Source organism: Danio rerio, chromosome 9 (genome assembly GCF_049306965.1).
Source record: "Danio rerio strain Tuebingen ecotype United States chromosome 9, GRCz12tu, whole genome shotgun sequence".
NCBI classification, from domain to species: Eukaryota; Metazoa; Chordata; class Actinopteri; order Cypriniformes; family Danionidae; genus Danio; species Danio rerio.
The window spans coordinates 56,970,001-56,992,301 of record NC_133184.1 but is presented as its reverse complement, the minus strand read 5'-3'; the positions used below and the strand labels follow the sequence as shown (position 1 = coordinate 56,992,301).

Sequence of the window (22,301 nt, the reverse complement as noted above, 5' to 3'; positions counted from 1 at the left end):
ATTTTGGGTGGCTCAGTGGTTAGCACTGCTGCCTCACAGCAAGAAGGTCACTGGTTCAAGTCCCGGCTGGTCAGTTGGTGTTTCTGTGTGGAGTTTGCATGTTCTCCCCATGTTGGCGTGGGTTTCCTCCGGGTGCTCCAGTTTCCCCCACAGTCCAAACAGTTTGCATTTGCGGCTGAAAGGGCATTAGCTGTGTAAAACATATGCTGGAATAGTTGGCGGTTCATTCCGCTGTGGCAACCCCAGATAAATAAGGGAGTAAGACGAAGGAAAATAAAAGTTATTTTAGGGAGAAATTAAAAAGAAACAGATTTTTTAAATGTAAGATGCTGACAAATCATCTCATCTTTTTAAGAGAAAAAAAAAAAGAAAAATATTTTTTGAGAAAAAAAAATGGGGGGAAAAAAAATCTTAATGTCAGCTTAAGATTAAAAACCAAATGTAAGAATCTATTTTTGTATCTCAATGTAGGAGAACAATTTATTTTTCCTGTTTCTTCCCAAAAAATAAATTGGTAAAGTGATTTCCCCCCCCCCCCCCCCCCCTTAAGAGTAGAGATCTGTGCAGGACCAAATTTTGAATCCCGCTCCCGCCAGGTTTTAGTCAGAACCCGACCGCTCCTGCTTATGTTCAGCATTCGTTGTCTCGCTACCCGACCCGACCCGTTTTCTTCCCGCTGCGCCCATTCCAGCTGACGGACAGGGGGAGAACATAACCACAAACCACCCAGCTATACAGTCCAGACAGCCTATAACAAGCTGTGTGTAAACACACACACACAGACACACAGCACCAAGCAAGTGACACACACACACACAGACAACACAAAGCTCTCTCTCATTCATTCACACACACACACACAGACAACACAAAGCTCTCTCTCATTCACACACACACACACACACACACAGACAACACAAAGCTCTCTCTCATTCACACACACACACACACACAGACAACACAAAGCTCTCTCTCATTCATTCACACACACGCACGCACGCACACACACACCGCAGCAGCAGCAAACAAGCTAAACGCGGCATCACACACTCTCATTCACACACATGCATACGCGTGTTCGGGAGTCGGGAGCGATATTGTTAGACCGCCCGCTCACGTCCAAAATTACACCAGGTACCGACCGCTCCCGCGCTTCATTCAGAAATGCAGACCTCTACCCAGAAAACTCACAAAATGTGCATCAACTGTAAATAATGACAACACTCTTTGCTTTATTTATTTTCCTCTAACTTAGTCCCTTTATTTATCAGGGGTTGCTACAGTGGAATGAACCAACAACTATTCCAGCATATGTTTTACACAGCGGATGCCCTTCCCGCAACCCAGTACAGAAAAACACCCACACACACGTTTGTATTTGTGAAAAGTGGGGACATTACATAGGTTTCCATTCATTTTATACTGTTCAAACCGTATATTGTATTGCCACCACCCGACCCCCAAACCCAACCATCACAGGAGACTGTGTGCAGCTTTAATCTGATTAAACTCATTCTGTAGGATTTAAGCATTTACGTCACCAATGTCCTCATATTTCACCTCCTTTTTTCAATACCTGTGTCAAACCCATGTCATTTTGCAGATTTGTGTCCTGATATGTCACAAAAACACGAACACACACACACACAACAGCTATTTTAGTTCACCAATTCCCCTATAGTGCATGTGTTTGGAAAAACACGGGGAGAACATGCAAACTCCACATTGAAACAGCAGCTGACCCAACCTTTACTTGAACCAGTGAATTTCTTGCTGTGAGGCTGCAGTGCTAACCACTGAGCCACCGTGTCACCAACGCTTTTTTTGTTGTCATTATGGGTTGGGTACGCAGCAGACTGGATGAACTCCTCTGTGTGGACTCTGCAGGCAGATTTGAACATTATTATCTGCTTTTGTTTCCTCTTTGTAGGCATGCGTTATTACTCTTCATCTAGTTCTCATATATGATCTGTGTATAATATCGTCTGTTTAACCAATAGTCCGCTGTTATTTGTGTAACAGTAGCAGATTCCTCTAGTTCTGCTATTTGGGAATTGTATACTAAAGATGAACACCGCTATATGATGCATGATTCTCTTTTGTAAGCCCTAAGACTTCTCTTTTGTAATCTCCCAGAAGGATTTGATGTATGATGTGTTCATATTAATGCTTTAAGCGCTGGTCATTCTCACCAGTGACATTAATAATCATAGAAATCCGCCGAGTATGCTGGATTGTGAATATTAAACACTGCCCAAAACTGATGAACTGAACGAAGCAAGCTCTTGTATTTTGTATGAAAATGAAATAAAAGTCCTCCTGGATCTCTCTGTGTTTTCTTTTCCACCATCAGACTGCCTGTCATTATTATAATATTCATCATTTCACTGATGATCTCAGACAGGCATCGGAAACGTGACCGAACATTTATTAAAAAGGTCAATTCAATAAAAACAGAAGCGAGATTCACCAGAAATCATCGTCGGCTTCATCGTGTGAAATCACGCCGGCGCTGCAAGACAGATTGTAATCAATTGTTATTTAAAAAGTGCATATTAATGAAGCTCATTTACATGACTCATGAATGATTCATCACCTGTGCTCGTGATTCTCAGACTGAAGATTCTCCTCGTGACTCCCTGATGACTCTTTATTTGGAGACTGAAAAATCAACATCGTATATGGTTATTAAACATCATCATAATGAATGAGCCAGCAGAGGTGTGTGATACTGACAAGATGTCATATTTGGCATGTGTTTTATGTTTCTGTCTTCATGATTGATTCACTGAATCACTGACTCAAATGACTCGTTTTGAAATAGATTCATTCAGGATGGAATCAGATGTTCATCTCTGGCTTTATGTCCTGCTTGTGTAAGATTACTGAACTTTATTATATCACATAAACATCATCATTATTATTGAGCCAGCAGAAGTGTGTGATACTGCCAAGAAATTCTATTTATGTTTGCGATTTGTTTGTGTCTGTCTTTACGTTTGATTCACTGACTCAAATGATTCGTTTAGAAATAGATTCATTCAGGATGGAATCAGATGTTCATCTCTGGCTTTGTGTGAAGTGTTTGGCGACGGTTGGCCACGCCTACTGATGGCTTCTTTTGTGTTCTTCAGAAACCTATAAGTGACATCACGCATACAACGTCCATATATTTTACAGTCTATGTTTTTTTTCCAAGATCCTGCAGCCCTGCATGATATTATGTTCAAATATTTAAATAAAGGTTTGTATAAATATATATACACACAGTTCGTCAGAATTATTCACCATCCTGAAAATGTCCCCCAATTTCTGTTTAACACAGAGCCGATTTTCTCAACACATTTCTAATCATAACAGTTTAAATAACTCATCTCTAATAACTGATTTATTTTCTCTTTGCCATGATGACAGTAAATAATATTAGACTAGATGTTGTTCACTCGCCTGTTCCTGCTGTTTGTCCTGCATCAGCATCTGCATGTATCTCTGCAGCGGATTGGCCTCTTCTGCTCCTCCAGTCGGTGAGGCCGCTGAAGTCACATGACCCCCAGCATCATCACGCTGCTCTTGTGTTTGTTCCTCATGCTGGATTTGCGGTCCGGGGTCATGCAGTGAACAAATAAAAGGAAAAATACAGGAAATAAACTCATATTTGATTGTAACTGAAACTATAATGTCAACAGTAGTAAAGATATGCTGATCTCACCGGCTGCTGCTGGAGTGTGTGTGTCTCTCTCTGCTGCTCTTCCTCACGCTGTGATGATGATGATGATGATGATGATGATGATATTTGTACATCTGGAAAACACAAAAAGCTGCTTGTCCAGTATAATGCTGAAGAACACAGCCTATTTACTGTTATTCAATGAAGTAAACATCAGAAATAAGAGTCCCAACATGGAAACACATGACTGTCGTCCATATCAACGTTTACATTACACCACGGCAATGACTGGCGCATGTGTATTACATTCCCACAACATCTCAAAATCAAAACAACAGCAACACCGTGGAGCATCAGACGGGATTAAATCAGCACAAATGATGAACGATTAAGCAAACAGAAGGGTTGGCTCTGATGTTGGAAAAGCTGCTAAACACACACACACACACACACACAGATCTGAGCGACAGATTCCTGATGATCTCACCTGGATGATCCTGCTGGAGCTCCGGCTCACAATCCTGAAGGAGACACGGCTGATCTGCAGATACCACTGTACACACACACACACACACGCACACGCACACGCACAGTGAGAGAGAGAGAGATTTGTTTTAGTGAATTGTGGGGACTTTACATTGGTTTCCATTGTTTTTGTACTGTAGAGCCTGCATATACTCTCCTAACCTAAACAATCAGCTTTTTGACTTTCTGGAAAAAAAAAACAAGGCTAAGAAGTAAAAAGTCATCTACATCACAAGCGCATTCAACAACAAACACAGACACGTGTGTGTGTGTGTGTGTGTGTGTGTGCTCTTACTCTGTATGGGCTCCGTCAGGTCGTGCAGTGTGATTTTCTCTGGCTGCGGTGAGGATTCCTGAGAGGAGCTGGACAAGAGGATTTCCTGCAGTTTGGCTGGACTGAGAAAACAACACACACACACACACACACACACACACACACACACACACACACACACACACACACACACACACACACACACACACACACACACACACACACACACACACACACACACACACACACACACACACACACAATTGACTAGACTAATACACAATTCCTTATATCAATAAGAGATTTACTCGAGCACATCATGCTGAATAACACAAGCAGAGTTCATACACAAACCTGTGCGGTTCCGATCACAACACACTTCAAAATGCAATTTTTATTTGTGTGTGTGTCTACGTCGTGTGAGTGTGTCATGTGAGTGTGTGTGTGCACCTTTGTGTGTGTCGTGTGGTGCTCTTCATGACGGGGCTGCTGGGACTGATGGAGGAGCTCAGTTCCTCAGCAGGAATGGGTGAAATGAGTCTTTCTGGAAACATCAGCGCTGGTCTGTCCGTGTTAGAGGATACTTTCACACACTCTGAGACAAAACACACAACAAAATAAACAATTACACACTGCACACACAAGACCTCAAAACCACACACTAGAGAAAAGAACGTCAGACTCTGAAAAATGCTCGATTACACTCAGCTGTTCAAATAAACTATATATATATATATATATATATATATATATATATATATATATATCTCAGAACTGATGCTCGATACCAAACACCTCAGAACTGATCCTCGATTCTCAACACCTCAGAACTGATCCTCGATTCTCAAAACCTCAGAACTGATCCTCGATTCTCAACACCTCAGAACTGATCCTCGATTCTCAAAACCTCAGAACTGATCCTCGATTCTCAACACCTCAGAACTGATCCTCGATTTGCAACACGTCAGAACTGATCCTCGATTCTCAACACCTCAGAACTGATCCTCGATTCTCAAAACCTCAGAACTGATCCTCGATTCTCAACACCTCAGAACTGATCCTCGATTCTCAAAACCTCAGAACTGATCCTCGATTCTCAACACCTCAGAACTGATCCTCGATTCTCAAAACCTCAGAACTGATCCTCGATTCTCAAAACCTCAGAACTGATCCTCGATTCTCAAAACCTCAGAACTGATCCTCGATTCTCAACACCTCAGAACTGATCCTCGATTCCAAACACCTTAGAACTGATCCTCGATTCTCAACACCTCAGAACTGATCCTCGATTCTCAACACCTCAGAACTGATCCTCGATTCCAAACACCTCAGAACTGATCCTCGATTCCAAACACCTTAGAACTGATCCTCGATTCTCAACACCTCAGAACTGATCCTCGATTCTCAACACCTCAGAACTGATCCTCGATTCTCAACACCTCAGAACTGATCCTCGATTCTCAACACCTCAGAACTGATCCTCGATTCTCAACACCTCAGAACTGATCCTCGATTCTCAACACCTCAGAACTGATCCTCGATTCTCAAAACCTCAGAACTGATCCTCGATTCTCAACACCTCAGAACTGATCCTCGATTCTCAAAACCTCAGAACTGATCCTCGATTCTCAACACCTCAGAACTGATCCTCGATTTGCAACACGTCAGAACTGATCCTCGATTCTCAACACCTCAGAACTGATCCTCGATTCTCAAAACCTCAGAACTGATCCTCGATTCTCAACACCTCAGAACTGATCCTCGATTCTCAACACCTCAGAACTGATCCTCGATTTGCAACACGTCAGAACTGATCCTCGATTCTCAACACCTCAGAACTGATCCTCGATTTGCAACACCTCAGAACTGATCCTCGATTCTCAACACCTCAGAACTGATCCTCGATTCCAAACACCTTAGAACTGATCCTCGATTCTCAACACCTCAGAACTGATCCTCGATTCTCAACACCTCAGAACTGATCCTCGATTCTCAAAACCTCAGAACTGATCCTCGATTCTCAACACCTCAGAACTGATCCTCGATTTACAACACCTCAGAACTGATCCTTGATTTACAACACCTCAGAACTTATCCTCGATTTACAACACCTCAGAACTGATCCTCGATTCTCAACACCTCAGAACTGATCCTCGATTCTCAACACCTCAGAACTGATGCTCGATTCCAAACACTCGATTCTCAACACCTTATAACTGATCCTCAATATTCAACACCTTAGATCTGATCCTTGATTCAACACCTCAGAACGGATACTAGAATCAAACACCTCAGAACTGTTCCCCGATTCTCAACACCTCAGAACTGATTCTCAGGGCCTACTCACACTATGCCATCAGTACCGTGCCCAGGCCCGTTTCCCGGATCGTTTGAGAAGTGTGAGTGCGCTGAATCGGGCTCAAGCTCGGTTCACTTGGCCAACCCTGGACAGGTTGGAAGAGTTGGGCCTGAGCGCGGTTCACTCGAAACTGAAAGCGAGACGTGACTTTTAAGGGGTTGTTTCATATGGATTTATTAATCATTCTTACTGTTCAGTGAACACAAACTGCCGTAGCTTATTAAAGACGCAAACCTCTCACTGCACGACAGCTGCACCTTCAGCAGACCTCCTCATTCCTGCAGCATGATGGCTTTATGATTATGAGCGCCAAAAGTGGCGGATCTGTTCTGCGAAATATCAGACTGCGTTCCATCCCATCCCTAAGGACTGTTTGGTGAAATATTTTACTGCATGTCACTGCATATCAAACGACTGAACCCATATAACTAGAGCAATCTCCACTGTGCTGAGTGAGAGCGCACACCGAAGCACAGCATCGATGAAGTAAGCATGCCCAAGCCCGATTGTAGTGTGACTGTCGGGGGAGAAGGGAGGGGGGACAAGCGTGCTTTGGCCCGGTTCGAGGCAACTGTACATAGTGTGAGTACGGCCTCAATTCTCAACACTCAGAACTGATCCTCGATTTTCAACACCTCAGATCTGATTCTTGATTCCCAAAACCTCAAAACTCGATCTTCCCAACACTTTCTACTCATACCTGATTCTGTATTCTTCGTGTAATCCATCCCTATCCCCAGTTGTAAACAGCAGTGTTACCTGTATTTAAAGAGTGTTCATCATGCTCCTCATCTGCTCGGCGTTTGCTCCTGGAAGCAGACTGTGGTGTGGAGGACAGACGTCTGGCAGGAGGAGAGGCGAGTCGCTCTGCTGGAGAAGGAGTCCTACTGAACTCCTCATGCTCCTCCTCAATGGGACGTCCCGCAAAAATAGGACTGCGGGATATGACCTAAAGTCAAAACCTTGATTAACTGAACAGTTCACCTAGATTATTATTTCTTCAAACTTTAATTATGTGCAAGCTGTGCTGACTTGAAATTATTGAAATGACCACACGGTGTAATTATTAAAAAAAAAGTTTTGCTGCAACAGTTCAACAAATATAATTTACACGTTAAAGCAGGAAATAGTGTGATTTATTTTGCCTTTGTTTTCTTTTCGATTAATCGCCTGGCTCTACGCTGTAGATGAACTCTTACTCTGTGCTGCTGCGCTGCTGTGGGTCTGCTGTAGTTCTGGCTGCCTCTGTGCAGTGTGGGATCTTCAGCAGACAGCGCCCTCTGCTGGTGACTCCTGTATGCCTCCTCTAGCCGCTCCGCCTCCTGCTCCAGCTCTCGAATGCGGGATAAAGCACTGATAACCATGTCAGAATCATGTTCAGGGGCCACTGTGCGAGATTTCGGGCCCCTGAGAGCCGGTCCTGCTTCAGATACATTACCGTCAGCAGCGGCTCTGGTGTTTCTGAGGAGTTCAGTGTCTATGTATATATCAGGAGGAAGGAGTTTATCAGGGTGCAGATTGAGAACAGATCGGTCTACCAGAGAAGGCTTGGGGTTTCGGAGGATCTCGTTTTCTAGAGCTGTTCCAGTGAGGGGAAAATGAGAAAGAAGGAAAAGAAGAGAGACAGATAAAGCCAAACCACCAAACTACTGCTACTGAAAGATCAGGGCTCCATTTGACCAATCCTGTGTGTGATTACTGGAAAATTATACATTTACGATTTCTTAACCATGCAGAATGTCATGTGAATTTGTCTGAACAATTCTTTTCAATAAATATGAATGATTAATTGGTGAACTGTTTATTTCATTCATTCATTTTCCTTTGACTTAATCCCTTTATTTAGCAGGGGTCGCCACAGCGGAATGAACCACCAACTACACCAGCATATGTTTTACACAGTAGATGCCCTTCCAGCCGCAACCCAGTATTGGGAAACACTCATACACTACGGCTAATTTAGTTAATCATTTCCGCTATAGCGCATGTGTTTGGACTGTGGGGGAAACCGGAGCACCCGGAGGAAACCCACGCCAACACGGGGAGAACATGCAAACTCCACACAGAAACACCAACTGACCCAGCTGGGACTTGAACCAGCGACCTTACTGCTGTGAGGCCATAGTGCTAACCACTGAGCCGCCCGTAATTGTTAATTTTCGAAAAATAATTTAAATTGAAGACGTTTTTGACAGAGTACCATAAATTAACCATTCAGAAAAATAATTGCAATTTTATATTATTATTATTATTATTATTATTATCTAGTTGTATTGAATTATTAACTATAATTAACTTGTTAAAAAAATGAAATACTCAAAATATTAGACTTCCAAAAATGCTGATTTAATAACAATTGAATCAGAATGATGTGGTTTGTGTTTATACTTCAGTATTTATATAATAGGAAAATGCAATATAATGTCATTTATAAAATTAACGAATAATTAAATAATGCAGTTTGTATTAAATATTTTTTACAAATATTATTTATTTTCATTCATTCATTCATTTTCTTTTCGGCTTAGTCCCTTTATTAATCTGGAGTCACCACAGCGGAATGAACCGCCAACTTATCCAGCATATGTTTTACACAGCGGATACCCTTCCAGTTGCAACCGATATCTGGGAAACATCCACACACACACACACACACACTACGGACAATTTAGCCGATCCAATTCACCTGTACCGCATGTCTTTGGACTGTGGGGGAAACCGGAGCACCCGGAGGAAACCCACGCGAAGGCAGGGAGAACATGCAAACTCCACACAGAAACGCCAACTGAGCTGAGGCGACCAGCGACCTTCTTGCTGTGAGGCGACAGCACTACCTACTGCGTCACCTTATTATTTTCTTAATATTGTATTTCAATCACATGATTGCTTTTGGATTTTATTAATCTCATTTTAATTATTTTCATTCACTTATTTCTATAATGTTTGAGATGAATGCAGGAACCCTGAATGAAACACTCATTTTTGCAAGTTTTTATCTTGCAAATCCACATAAAATCAATCATAGAACATCCTGAAAGATGATAAAAGTGTGATTCACAGAAAGCCAACAATACAGAAAAAAAGACGTACAGAATTTACAGCCTGCAGTGACAGACAGAAGAGTTGAGTCTCAGGGTGCGTTCACACCAGTGAATCGATTCAGTTGTTCTGAAACAGAGATTACAAATGTTACATTGTTGCTCTTTGCTCTTGGAGCGGTTCGCTTTCACACTGCACAGTTCCTAATCGGACCAAAAGAGCAAAAACAAGTCACGTGCGAGTAAACTCTCCTCACATTGGTCAGAGTCTGGCTCAGCTGTCAGGAAGGGTGGTGGGTTTGGTGGTGTTTGACAAGGTGCGCGCAACGTGTCTGAAGAGTGAGGAGAGATGCGGTGGGGAGGGGTGAGAAGGGTGCACGACGTAGCTTATTTGAGGACCGGGAGGGAGACGCAAGATTACTGGGAGATCATCACCTGTTTGCGGGCAACCGGAGACTCGCGAAACTTCCCGCCCTACTCATAATTCTCTCTTCATATAGCCGTATGCCTATTACATTTCCATAAAACACTGTGATATAACCGCGCTCAGATCGTATCGCTTTCTCACTGCAATCGATCCGCTCCAGAGTTCGTTTAAATCAAGCTGAGACCACCTCATTCAAGCGATCTCGGAGCGATTACTTTGGCGCGATTGGTGGTTTTACATATGGCAAACGAACCGCGCTAACTGGGCAAACGAGACAGTTCTGAAACAAAAGTCTAGGTGTGAAAGCACCCTCAGAGAATCAGATGATGGACAGAAACGATGGACTCCATTACACTGAAAGTCTGCAGTGAGTGTGTGTGTGTGAGTGCGTCTACCTTGCTGAGTCTGCTGTAGCTGTAGTTTGAGCTCTTCAGTGTGTGTGTTCATCCATTTAGTGCGTTCTTCACACTCCATCAGCTGAGTCTTCAACAGCGCACACTGTTGGACCTGCAGCACACATTCATATTTATATGAAGGTTTATATTTATATATATATATTCATGCATTCATTCATTTTCTTGTTTGCTTAGTCCCTTCATTAATCCGGGGGTCGCCACAGCAGAATGAACCGCCAACTTATCCAGCAAGTTTTTTACGCAGCGGATGCCCCTTACAGTCGCAACCTATCTCTGGGAAACATCCACACACATCCACACACACATCCACACACACATCCACACACACACACACACACACTACGGACAATTTAGCCTACCTAATTCACCTGTACCGCATGTGTTTGGACTGTGGGGGAACCCACGAAGGCAGGGAGAACATGCAAACTCCACACAGAAACACCAACTGAGCTGAGGTTCAAACCAGCGACCTTCTTGCTGTGAGGCGACAGCACTACCTACTGTGCCACTGCCTCGCCTATATATATATATATATATATATATATATATATATATATATATATATATATATATATATATATATATATATATATATATATATATATATATATATATATATATATATATATATATATATACACACACACACAACCTTGAATCAGAAAAAGTTGGGACAGTATGGAAAACACAAATAAAAAAAGAAAGTGGTGATTTCTAAATTTACTTTGGCTTGTATTTGAGTGGAGACAATATGAACACAAAATGTTTGATGCTTTTTCTGGTCAACTTCATTTCATTTGTAAATATTCATCCTTTCCGGTCATCCAGACCTGCAACACACTCCAGTAACAGTAGTGTCAGGAGCAGATTAGGGCAGTGAGCAGGTAAACTGCTGAAATAATGATGTGATTATGGTACAAAAGCAGCAGCAAAGGAAGCTCTAGTCCTTTAGGCTGAGGATCACCAGTTTGCTGACAGACACATGAGGAAATGATTGAAATGTTGAAAAACAATGATCCTCAGAGAAAGAGAGGAAGACATTTGGATATTTCACCTTCATCAGTGCAGAACATCATTAAAGATCGAAGGAATCTGGAGGAATTTCAGTGTGTAAAGGACAAGAGCGCAAGCCTAAGCTGAACAACCGTGATCTCCGACCCCTCAGGGGGCGCCGCATCAAGAGTCCTCATTCATCTATAAACCAGATCAGCACATGGGTTCAGGACTACTGCAGTAAACCTGTCAAGTACCACAATACAGAGTTACATCCACAAATGCCAGTAAAAACTGTACTCAGCCAAAAGGAAGCCCTATGTTAACAGTGTCCAGAAGCGCCGTCAACTTCTCTGGGCTCAGAGTCATCTGGGAAGAACCATCACACAGTGGAAACATGTACTGTGCTCAGATGATTTACTGTTTCAGGTATTTTTAGGAGAAATGGGCGTCGTGTGATCCAGACCAAAGAAGAAAAGGATCATCCAGACTGTTACTAGCAACAAGTCCAAAAGCCAGGGTCTGTAATGGTCTGGGGTTGTGTAAGTGCCCTTGGCAAAGGTAACTTGCACATTATGCTGCCTTCTTCTCCAGGGACGCTCATGCATATTTCAACAAGACACTGCAAAACCACATTCAGCACACATTACTGAGTCCTGCTGTGGAGGAAGAAGACTGGACTGGCCTGCCTGCAGCCCCGACCTTGTCTCCAAAAGAGAATGTGTGGCGCATATTAAAGCACAAATTGCGTCAGTGAATACCCCGTACTGTTGCCCACCTTAAGACTTGTTTGCAGGGAGAATGGGAAAAAATGACACCTGAAACACTATAAATCAAAAGCAATCCCTAAATTTGATCACGATAAAGGATAAAAATGAACACAAACACACGAGCATGAGCACTAGACACAGCGCAGGTCAAACCTCGTGCTGCAGTTGTGTGTGTAAGACATTCTTCTGCGTCTCCAACTCCTCCTTCTCCAGTTTATGCTCCGCCTCCAGTCTCCGAAGCTCCGCCTGCAGCATCAGATGCTCATGTGACGGCGCGCTGAGCTCTAAAACAACAACAAAAACACATTTTCTGCATCAATCCAACATTATTATTTTGCCAGCTCACAATGTTACTCTTAAGATAAACAATTAATCCACCGAAAAATATTAGTGTGTTTTGGTAATCAGCAATCAAAAGTCTGAGCTTCTGTGTTTAGAGTGGCGATCTGTCCGTTGACATCAATCTGAGGGTTTCCATAGCAACTGCATATTAATACCCTCTCTGGCTGTTCGTTTGCTATAAAGGGAATGATGTGCAAGATAAAGCTCCGCCCCCTACTCAATATTCAGTTTCAGCTGGAAGTACATTAGCATTTCATATTTAAAATATGCTTAGATGGAAACCCTAAGATGTGCATATATTATGGAAATGCAAATAAAAAAACATATGCACACAGGTGAGAGGGATGAACTATAAATGTATTTCTATTATAGTTTATGTGCATTATTTCTTATTAGATTTAGTCAGTAAACTCCATGAGTGTGTGTGCTGTGATGGAGTTTTCTCAAACGCTGATCAGATGTAAATGCGTGTGTGTGTGTGAGTCAGTGTGTGTCATTAATGTTGGTTTGCAGTTCTCCACGTTTCCAGCAGATCTGAAATGTTGTTCTGCAGATTGTACAAGGCCTCTCAGCCCTCCGTCAGTCCGTCATTACAGTGCTTCAGTATTATTATTATCAGTATTATTAGTCTTGAGCATCTGTCTGCGCTCACGCCTCCAAAAGCCACCGCATTCATTGTATGTCGTCTTCATCTTCTAAGGTGCAGCTCATTTATTAGAGGAGAACAAACATCACAGTGGCGAACGCCAACAGTGCAGCAAACTCTACTTCTCTCAGCGATATTTCCGACTGTTTCGCAGAAAGTGATTATTTTGTTCTCTTTGATTTAGTGGAGCGAGGCAGTGGCGCAGTAGGTAGTGCTTTCGCCTCCCAGCAAGAAGGTCACTGGGTCGCTGGTTCTAGCCTCGGCTCAGTTGGCGTTTTTGTGTGGAGTTTGCATGTTCTCCCTGTGTTCGCATGGGTTTCCTCCAGGTGCTCTGGTTTCCCCCACAGTCCAAAGACATGCGGTACAGGTGAATTGGGTAGGCTAAATTGTCCGTAGTGTATGAGTGTGTGTGTGTGAATGGGTGTGTGGATGTTTCCCAGAGATGGGTTGCGGTTGGAAAGGCTTCCGCTGCATAAAAACTTGCTGGATAAGTTGGCGGTTCATTCCGCTGTGGCGACCCCGGATTAATAAAGGGACTAAGCCGACAAGAAAATGAATGAATGATTTATTGGATGGAAATGCTGATTTATTTGTGAATATTTTATGCAATATTTCATAAATCTAATTCACATCTTTGGATGGAAATATAGCTAGTGAGCAGACTTTTTTTTTTTTTTTTTTGCATTTATTGCAAGGTCATCCTGCAAAACTCAAGTCTCCTCCTGTATTCTAGAGGCCCAAACAATGAAGCGTTTCTCTGTCTTTCAGCTCTTTCTCCCGTTGCAGCCAAGATGGTCAAATTAACAAGCAGAGCACGTGCAGACGGGACACTTCTCACTCTGTGTGTGTGTGTGTGTGTTTGCTCTGCTGTCCCAGCTTGACCCCTTTAAAATCTCAAACTTCACAAAAAGGGACTGACTTCAAGAGCAGGTCTTTCCCAGAAATCACAGTGCGCTTGTGTTCTTATTACATATTTACTCTGCAAATGTTTGCTTCTATCCGTTTCAGAATAGATGGACAAACAAACAGAGAAATTAACCGATCTTTCTGAAACATTTTTTGTTGAATGAGTAAATAATCAAGGCTGGAATGATGTTGGCCGTCAGCTTATAAACCATATGATCTCCATCAAATTATAAACAAACAATATTTCAACTGACAATGAGAGAAGATGTGTTTGGCCCTCCTGTGAAGCTTTTATTTTCCAAACATTTCCCAATGTAATAATTAATTTCTAATAACTGATGTCTTTTATCTTTGCCATGATGACAGCACATAATATTAGACTAGATACTCTTCAAAACACTAGTATGTAGCTTAAAGTGACATTTAATCCACTGCCGAATGGTGTTGCCATATTGTGGCAACATGATATTCATGTTCATTTTCCCTGTTTCTTTAAGAACAACAATGATTTTTTTTGTTGGACCTTTGTGTAGCCAATGATGTGCTTTGGTTAGGTCACATGATGTGCAGTGTTTTTCTGTAGTGCAATTTCTGACACACTGGCGTTTATTGTGAATAGTTGCTGAATGCAAATGTCAATAAAAACAAAGAATCAAATTATGTCAGATCCACAAAAAAATTTGAAACATCACCTCCAGTGAGTTATGATGACATATTCAAAATAGTTTTCTGTAAATTGATCAAATGTGTGTGCTGCCCAAGCGGCAACCTCCCGCTCTCCCTCAGGAAGCCAATACGGAAGTAACTAAAACTGCAATTCATCCGAAATTCCGCTAGTCCTGGCCGCTCCTGGCTCCAAAACAGAGCAAATTTCAATTGAGCACACTGTTAGACTGGCCAACTTTACAGCAGAAAAAAAGGTGTTTACAGCCTGATACAAAAAAAGATTTTGGTTAATACAGCTAATATTACCCTTCATGACAACTGTGAGGGGGTGAATTTTTTATAACTCATCCGTTTCCTTTATATTAAGTTTGCATAATTAAGGGCGTGGCCACTTGATTGACAGTTAGGTCTCGCTGGTCGCCGTCACGTCACCTCAGCTGAATCCTGCAGATTAGCCACTGAACTCGGCATATTTATCGTATTTCTGTGTTGTTTTATGTGGCTTTACACAGTCAACTGCCTTTTGGACTTGTTTCCTACAATTATTAGATGGCATGGCACGCTGAGTGCACTTAATTGTGCTCACAAACCATTCACGTGGCCTCCATTTCCCATGTGAGTAAAGTTATATACTTATATACCATCTCTGTACATGTATTTGTCTTTTTTAAGATCATTTATCGTTTATATTTATATTTAGAGCTGTAATGAACTCCAGAATCTGACAGGTTGATTAGCTGTAGGCTCTATAATCGTCATCTGAAGTGTTGTCATACAGTGTTATGCTGGATTTCATCAATGGTCCTGCATTAACTAACACAGACTATATCTGAAGTGTTTGGAAGTAATCGCGTTTTCCTCCTGTTGAAAAACGTCATAAGAACAATGTTTAGTGGCTCAATGTATTACAGCAGTGTTTTTAAAAGTCTAAACACTTTATTGATATAGTGTACAACAAAGCACAAGTGGTCAGAATACAAACGAGTCGCAGGTGATGAAGTATTAAGCATTTCTCCCAAAGTAAAGTGTGTCTGAACCAGGTCCAAGCTAAATGCCAGCAGGTGTCTGTAGCTCCGCTCACTCTCCGCCTCTTTGCCCTTGTTTGGTATCCCGAGGTGGGTGTGATGACGCGTGACCAAAATGGCGACAGTTGGCCGCGCCTACTTGTGGCTTCTTTTGCGCTCTTCAGAAACCTATGGGTGACGTCACGGATACTACGTCTATATATTTTACAGTCTATGGTGCTGCCAAATGGCAACACAGTGTAATAGTAGAACATGTCACCTCATACTCATCAAATCCTCTGACCAATCAAATGCTACCTACTATCTGACATGCCCTGCCCACTTCTTCTCATTGGCTTTTAGCTTGAGCTCAACCACTCCCTGCCAGAGCAGTGATAGAACCATACACCATTGGCTGTATTTTGGTTTAAAGGGGAGCTTCTCTATGCCCCGCGCTCTCTTCATGTTTCGGCTCAGATTACGTCAAACATCTAATAAAAATGCACATTTCAAAGCACGTCACGGGACTCATCTCTGAAAATAACAATAAGAAGTTCACCTTGTGTCAGCCTCTGGTTGTGTTGTTGTTTCTCCTCCAGCTGTTGTTTCAGCAGGCTGATGCGTGTCTGCAGCTCCAGCGTGTGTTTCTTCAGCTCTGGATAATCCCTCATGTTCTCCAGTTGTTCTCTCAGCAGCTCCTTCTGTTGCTTCAGGAGAGACGCCTGCGATCGGGACGACTCCAGCTCCATCTGCAGCAAACACATTTACATTCAGTCATTTGGCAGATGCTTTTGTCCAAAGGAACTTACAAAGAGTCAAACTATTTTACCTTCAACTCTATCCACTAATTGGCTGAATTCAGTGAAAATGTGCTATATCTTTATATCTACACTGCCTGACAAAAGTCTTGTGGCAAGGCTCAGTTGTAAAAGCTACCAATAATACCTTGACTTCTAGTTGATGATGTGTAAAAGTGTCAGAAGGTGGATTTCTCTGCTGAATCATTTGCTGATCTGTATCCCAATCATCACCAATACTACTGGAACCAGCATAGACCAAGATTCTCACAGAAATCAGTCAAGTTTGGTGAAGGAGAAATCATGGTTTGTGGTTCATTCAGTATGGGGGCGTGTGAGAGATCTGCAGAGTGGATGATCAACATCAACAGCCTGAGGTATCAAGACATTTGTGCTGCCCATTACATTACAAACCACAGGAGAGGGACAATTCTCCAGCAGGATAGCGCTCCTGCTCATACTTCAGCTCCACATCAAAGCTCCTGAAAGCAGAGAAGGTCAAGCTGCTGCAGGATTGGCAAGACCAGTCACCAGACATGAACATTATTGAGGATGTCTGGGGTAAGATGAAGGAAGAGACATTGAAGATGAACACAAAAGCTGCGTCCCAAATGGTACACTATGCACTCATGCACTATGTACTTATGCACTTACACACTCAACAGGATAGTATATGTATGTAGTGTCGTCATGCACTAATGTTTTTTTACTAAGCGGAAATTCAATCCGTTTCCTTGATGACGTTTGACGGTTGCTAAATCAGTGAAATAAACGACCGAATTATCAAATATTACCTGCCGTGAGTATAACCGCATTCACCATCGGGAGGCGCTATCATCACTCTCGTAGGAGAATTTTGCTTTCACCATCCAAAATAAATAAAGTTATTCAACATGTGCGTCTGATAGCTCCGCCCCTTCTGCTACATAAGCAAACCTGCGGTCGTTGAGTGCGTGAAGTGTCCATCACTACACTTCATTTTACCGGCTGAATGAGTGCATCATCCGGGTTATTAAAGTGCACTTATTATTGTTAGAGTTTTCAGTGTGAACACACTACTTACACTATTTATACTACAAAATGGCGTAGAATAGTGCATAAGTATGCGATTTGGGACGCAGCTAAAGACTCTTGATGAGCTCTGGGAGTCCTGCAGGAAGGCTTTCTTCTTCATTCCAGATGACTTTATTAACAGTGATGTGAGTCATGTCAGAGATGTATGGATGCAGTCCTCCAAGCTCATGATGGAGTCAGACACAATATTCATTCTGTCTCCACTGCAGCAGGACTTTATATTCTATACTGGACATTATTTCTGTTCAGTGATGACACTTTAGTCTAAGCAGAGTCAGAGCTTACTGTCCTGATCAAATCATTAATAATCAAGACATGATCAGATTTTATTGAGCTCAAATTAACAAAATCTAGACGCCTTTATCTTTCAAATAAGACACTTCTAATACCAAATCATCAGTGAGAAGTCCAGTTTTAATTTGCTCCTAAAACTTAGATAGGAGACAAGCCTTTCGTCAGGTAGTGTGCATCTTCATCAGGACATGAAATGACTTCTAGCAAGATGATTTTCATCATACAGCATGTGTTTACCAGCAGTTGTTTGACCTCTGATGATGTTCTCTCATAGTCTTGTGTCTTTGCTTCAATAACAGCAGCTTCTTTCTGCAGACGAGTTGCTTCTGCTGCAAAGGGGAAAACATGGATCAAAGTGAAAGCGATTGTTCAGACTGGATTTAACTCAAGCCACAATCCTTTAATCAAGACTATAATATTTAATTAGCTGAGACCAGAAGAATTTAAGCAAGATGCTTTAATACACATTAATATTGCCTGTTTATGTATTATATTGTTCAACAAGTACTTTTGCACACACTTCAGGTATACATTTGGACATGTTTGTGTAATTCTATTTATTAATTATTTATTTAATAATCAAGATAAAATTAAGAAATTTGTTACAAGGACAGGCAGGAACAGCCAATTGTCAGAAATCCATAATAGACTCAATGCAACTAACAGATTCCTGTAGAACTTTAATTCATGGTAAAGTAAGAGGAGCGCTAAGTATACAGTATAGATCAATAAATCAGTAAATGAGAACCCTGTAAACATACCTCTAATCCTCTCCTCATTTTCTGTCAGTTTCTCTGTTCTCTTCATATTCTCCTCCTTCAGTTCCAGCTGATATCTACAACATGCCAAAAGTAAGGGTCAGTTCACCCAAAATTGAAAATGTGCAGTTCATTTAATCCCCTCAGGTCATTGAAGTGTAGACCTGTCACGATAATCAATATATGGACTTATCACATAACACAGACGTGAGCTCAATCATTTCTGGTGATGCAATATATATATTGCCCCCATGCATGAAAACCCAGTTCTAGCAACATTTTAGCTGATTGTGCATCATCTCTATCTCTGCTGGAGGTGTCAGTGTCAGTATGGTTAATTAAACACTGTAGTATTTACTTTAAATTACTGTAGTATATTCTCATGTGGGTGTCTGACAGCTGGAAATGTATCTGGTAGCAGATATTGCAGCCTCTGTTACTCTTCACCTTGCACTTTTCTGTTCACATTTATTATTATGTATTTAAGATATGCATTTTCTCATTCTGATTCCAGTGCCTCACTATTAAACTGTTAAATTGACTGTAATTAAATGAAATATTCTTAAGAATAAAATATGATGTGCTCTCTGGAAGAGTGCACTTGAACTGTGATGATATTTCTGATCAAAACAAATGGACTAAGCCAAAGGAAAACTATTGAATGAAGGAATTTAGTGATGAACACAATAGTGTCACTTCATACTTTTATGGAAAAGGTGTGAGATTTCATATTTTAGGGTTCCTGGATAAACAGAAAACACTACATTTGCTTAAAATCAAAGTCTTTTGAATACATCTTACCTTTGAAATAAATATTTTGCTCAGTTTAATGCATATTTGTTTAGTAAATAAATAAAAATTCTACTGACCCTTTCTTTAATAAGCTAATTAAGTCACAGCTTATAAACTTTTTTCAATTTTTGTTGCGAGAGCGACATGTGCAGGATTCAGATATATAACATGCGACTCTGTATTTTTTATATTACTGAAATTGAGCTTTATACACCATCTGAAAGCTGAATAAATCTTTATATCAATGTATTATGTGTTGGGATGGACCTCTCTTTTCACTCTGATGATCCCTCGGTTCCAGTTCGCATCTCAGCCTGCCTGTCAGACATTTCACACTGGATGAAAGATCATCATCTTCAGCTTAACCTCACGAAAACTGAAATGCTTGAAGTTTCTGCCAAACCGACTCTACATCACAACTTTTCAATCCAGATGGACGGGGCAACCATTACTGCATCCAACATGGTCATCAATCGTTACTCCAAGGCTTTTCACCAACTAAACTTCTCTGAGCACATCTCTAGAACTGCTCGATCGTGCAGATTCGCACTCTATAACATCAGAAAGGTCCGACCCTTCCTATCTGAACATGCAGCTCAACTCCTTGTTCAAGCTCTTGTTCTCTCCAGACTGGACTACTGCAACTCTCTACTAGCCGGGCTTCCAGCTAACTCTATCAAACCTCTTCAGCTGCTTCAGAACGCAGCAGCACGAGTGGTCTTTAATGAAGCTAAAAGAGCACATGTCACTCCGCTCCTCATCCGTTTGCACTGGCTGCCAGTTGCTGCTCGCATCAAATTCAAAGCTCTGATGTTTGATTCAAAGCGACTTCTGGCTTTGCTCCTTCTTATCTGCTCTCACTTCTGCAGATGTATGTGCCCTCCAGAAACTTGCGTTCTGTGAATGAACGTCGCCTCGTGGTTCCATCCCAAAGAGGGAAGAAATCACTTTCCCGAACTCTCGCAGTCAATCTGCCCAGTTGGTGGAATGAACTCCCTAACTGCATCAGAACGGCAGAGTCACTCGCTGTCTTCAAGAAACCACTAAAAACTCAACTATTTAGTCTCCACTTTCCTTACTAATCTGCAATTGCCTCTCTGGCTCCACCGCTAACAAATAAAAATAATAATAATAATTACTAATGTTTTGCTTCTTACACTTTACACACCTGAAACTTGCCTATTGTTGCTCTTATAGTTGTGTAAATTGCTTCCTTGTCCTCATTTGTAAGTCGCTTTGGGTAAAAGCGTCTGCTAAATGATTAAATGTAAATGTAAAATGTTAGGATGAACGATATTTTTTCGAGATACAACTGTTTAAAAATGTGAGCATTCACAGACAAACTCTACATATTGAGAAAATAAGCAATTCATATTACTAACCATACATTAAGAATTTATATATTTACAGTAGAAAATTTACTAAATATCTTCATGATACATTGATCATTTTGACCCAATATAATTATTATACTAATAAAATAATATAATATCATTATTATAATAATACAAGTACTCTAATGATGCTTATACTACAGGTCTGCTCTGCTGAATGCTTGATTCTGATTGGCTGATGATCATTCTACGGATGTTGTCAGATAAATGCACAGCTAAAGTAGTTCCAGCATAACAGCTGCATTACAGCTCCATATCACTCCGCTGAATGATTAGAGTTATTTCACAGCAGCACAAGTCAAAACTCCCATCAGAACACAACAGAAGATGGAGGAGGAGATGTGGAGGACACTAGTTTTGTGTTCCAGGATGTTACACATACACTAAAAGCAATGATTTGACTTAATTATGTAATGAGTATATCAGTGAAGATCATCTTCATCTCTGCTTACTTCAGTAACTCGCTCTTCAGTTTCTGCTCAAAGGAATCCTCCATGGTCTTCACAGACAGTTCTCTCCTCCGTAGGAGATCCTCCATGGTCTTCACCTTCTCCTCGTGCAGTGCACAGCTCCTGCATCAGCACAACAAAACAGCAGACATTATATTACATTACCTAAACTCTTGCTTATTAATTCTGAAAACTATTAGTATTTAATTTCAGTGGGTTTTTCAGTGACTCCTGATGGTTTCCATTATTTCTTAATGTTTTATCTTGCTTTAGTTTAAAAAAAAAGAATCATAAATTCAATTTTTTTTTAATATCTATTCTTATTTTATTAACAAAAATGTTCACCAATAGTTTTAGTTTTCATGACTAAAGTTACTCGTCTTCCTCACTTGTCAAAGGCCTCCATCCTCTGCCTCAGCTCCATCTCTCGGCTCCGCACAGACTCGATTTCCCTCAGCACGGCTTGTCTTTGAGCATAAATGTCCTTTTCTTCAATCTGGATCAGGGGAATATTACAGCTATGACAACTGCTGTGTATTTCCATAATTTACTTGAGAGAGGTGTTCATAAGACTGTTGTGAAACCTTTATAATATGGAAGAGATTTTATGCACGCTTATAACAACTATCATTATGCATCATTTGCTCAGTCATGACTTTTTTATAACTTTTATTTTAATTTAGTGTTAAATACAATTTAAATAATGCAAA

At 41.2% G+C, this 22,301-nt stretch overlaps 1 protein-coding gene and 1 long non-coding RNA gene across 4 annotated transcripts in view; one reads left to right on the top strand and one right to left on the bottom strand.

The window, feature by feature from the left end:
* Positions 1-2,407: 2,407 nt before the first annotated feature.
* Positions 2,408-22,301, bottom strand: part of ofd1 (OFD1 centriole and centriolar satellite protein) — a 29,228-nt gene continuing 9,334 nt past the window's right edge. The window contains exons 8-23 of one of the 3 annotated variants that reach the window (NM_001319208.1): positions 21,981-22,087; positions 21,595-21,714; positions 18,960-19,033; positions 18,436-18,527; positions 16,593-16,782; positions 12,623-12,753; positions 10,686-10,797; positions 8,025-8,248; positions 7,585-7,774; positions 4,917-5,061; positions 4,488-4,588; positions 4,155-4,220; positions 3,710-3,801; positions 3,448-3,588; positions 2,597-2,661; positions 2,408-2,512 (exon numbers count right to left, since the gene is read on the bottom strand). In NM_001319208.1, coding sequence (NP_001306137.1) covers positions 2,467-2,512; positions 2,597-2,661; positions 3,448-3,588; positions 3,710-3,801; positions 4,155-4,220; positions 4,488-4,588; positions 4,917-5,061; positions 7,585-7,774; positions 8,025-8,248; positions 10,686-10,797; positions 12,623-12,753; positions 16,593-16,782; positions 18,436-18,527; positions 18,960-19,033; positions 21,595-21,714; positions 21,981-22,087 — 1,896 coding nt within the window. In that variant the 3' untranslated portion in view covers positions 2,408-2,466. Of the gene's footprint in view, positions 2,513-2,596; positions 2,662-3,447; positions 3,589-3,709; positions 3,802-4,154; positions 4,221-4,487; positions 4,589-4,916; positions 5,062-7,584; positions 7,775-8,024; positions 8,405-10,685; positions 10,798-12,622; positions 12,754-16,592; positions 16,783-18,435; positions 18,528-18,959; positions 19,034-21,594; positions 21,715-21,980; positions 22,088-22,301 lie in introns of all 3 variants that reach the window. The other 2 variants (NM_001004496.2, XM_009305014.4) reach the window with 2 other exon arrangements.
* On the top strand, positions 5,725-8,618 carry LOC141376243 (uncharacterized). The gene is made up of 2 exons (XR_012385724.1): positions 5,725-7,201; positions 7,297-8,618. It is a non-coding gene; the product is annotated as an uncharacterized lncRNA (long non-coding RNA).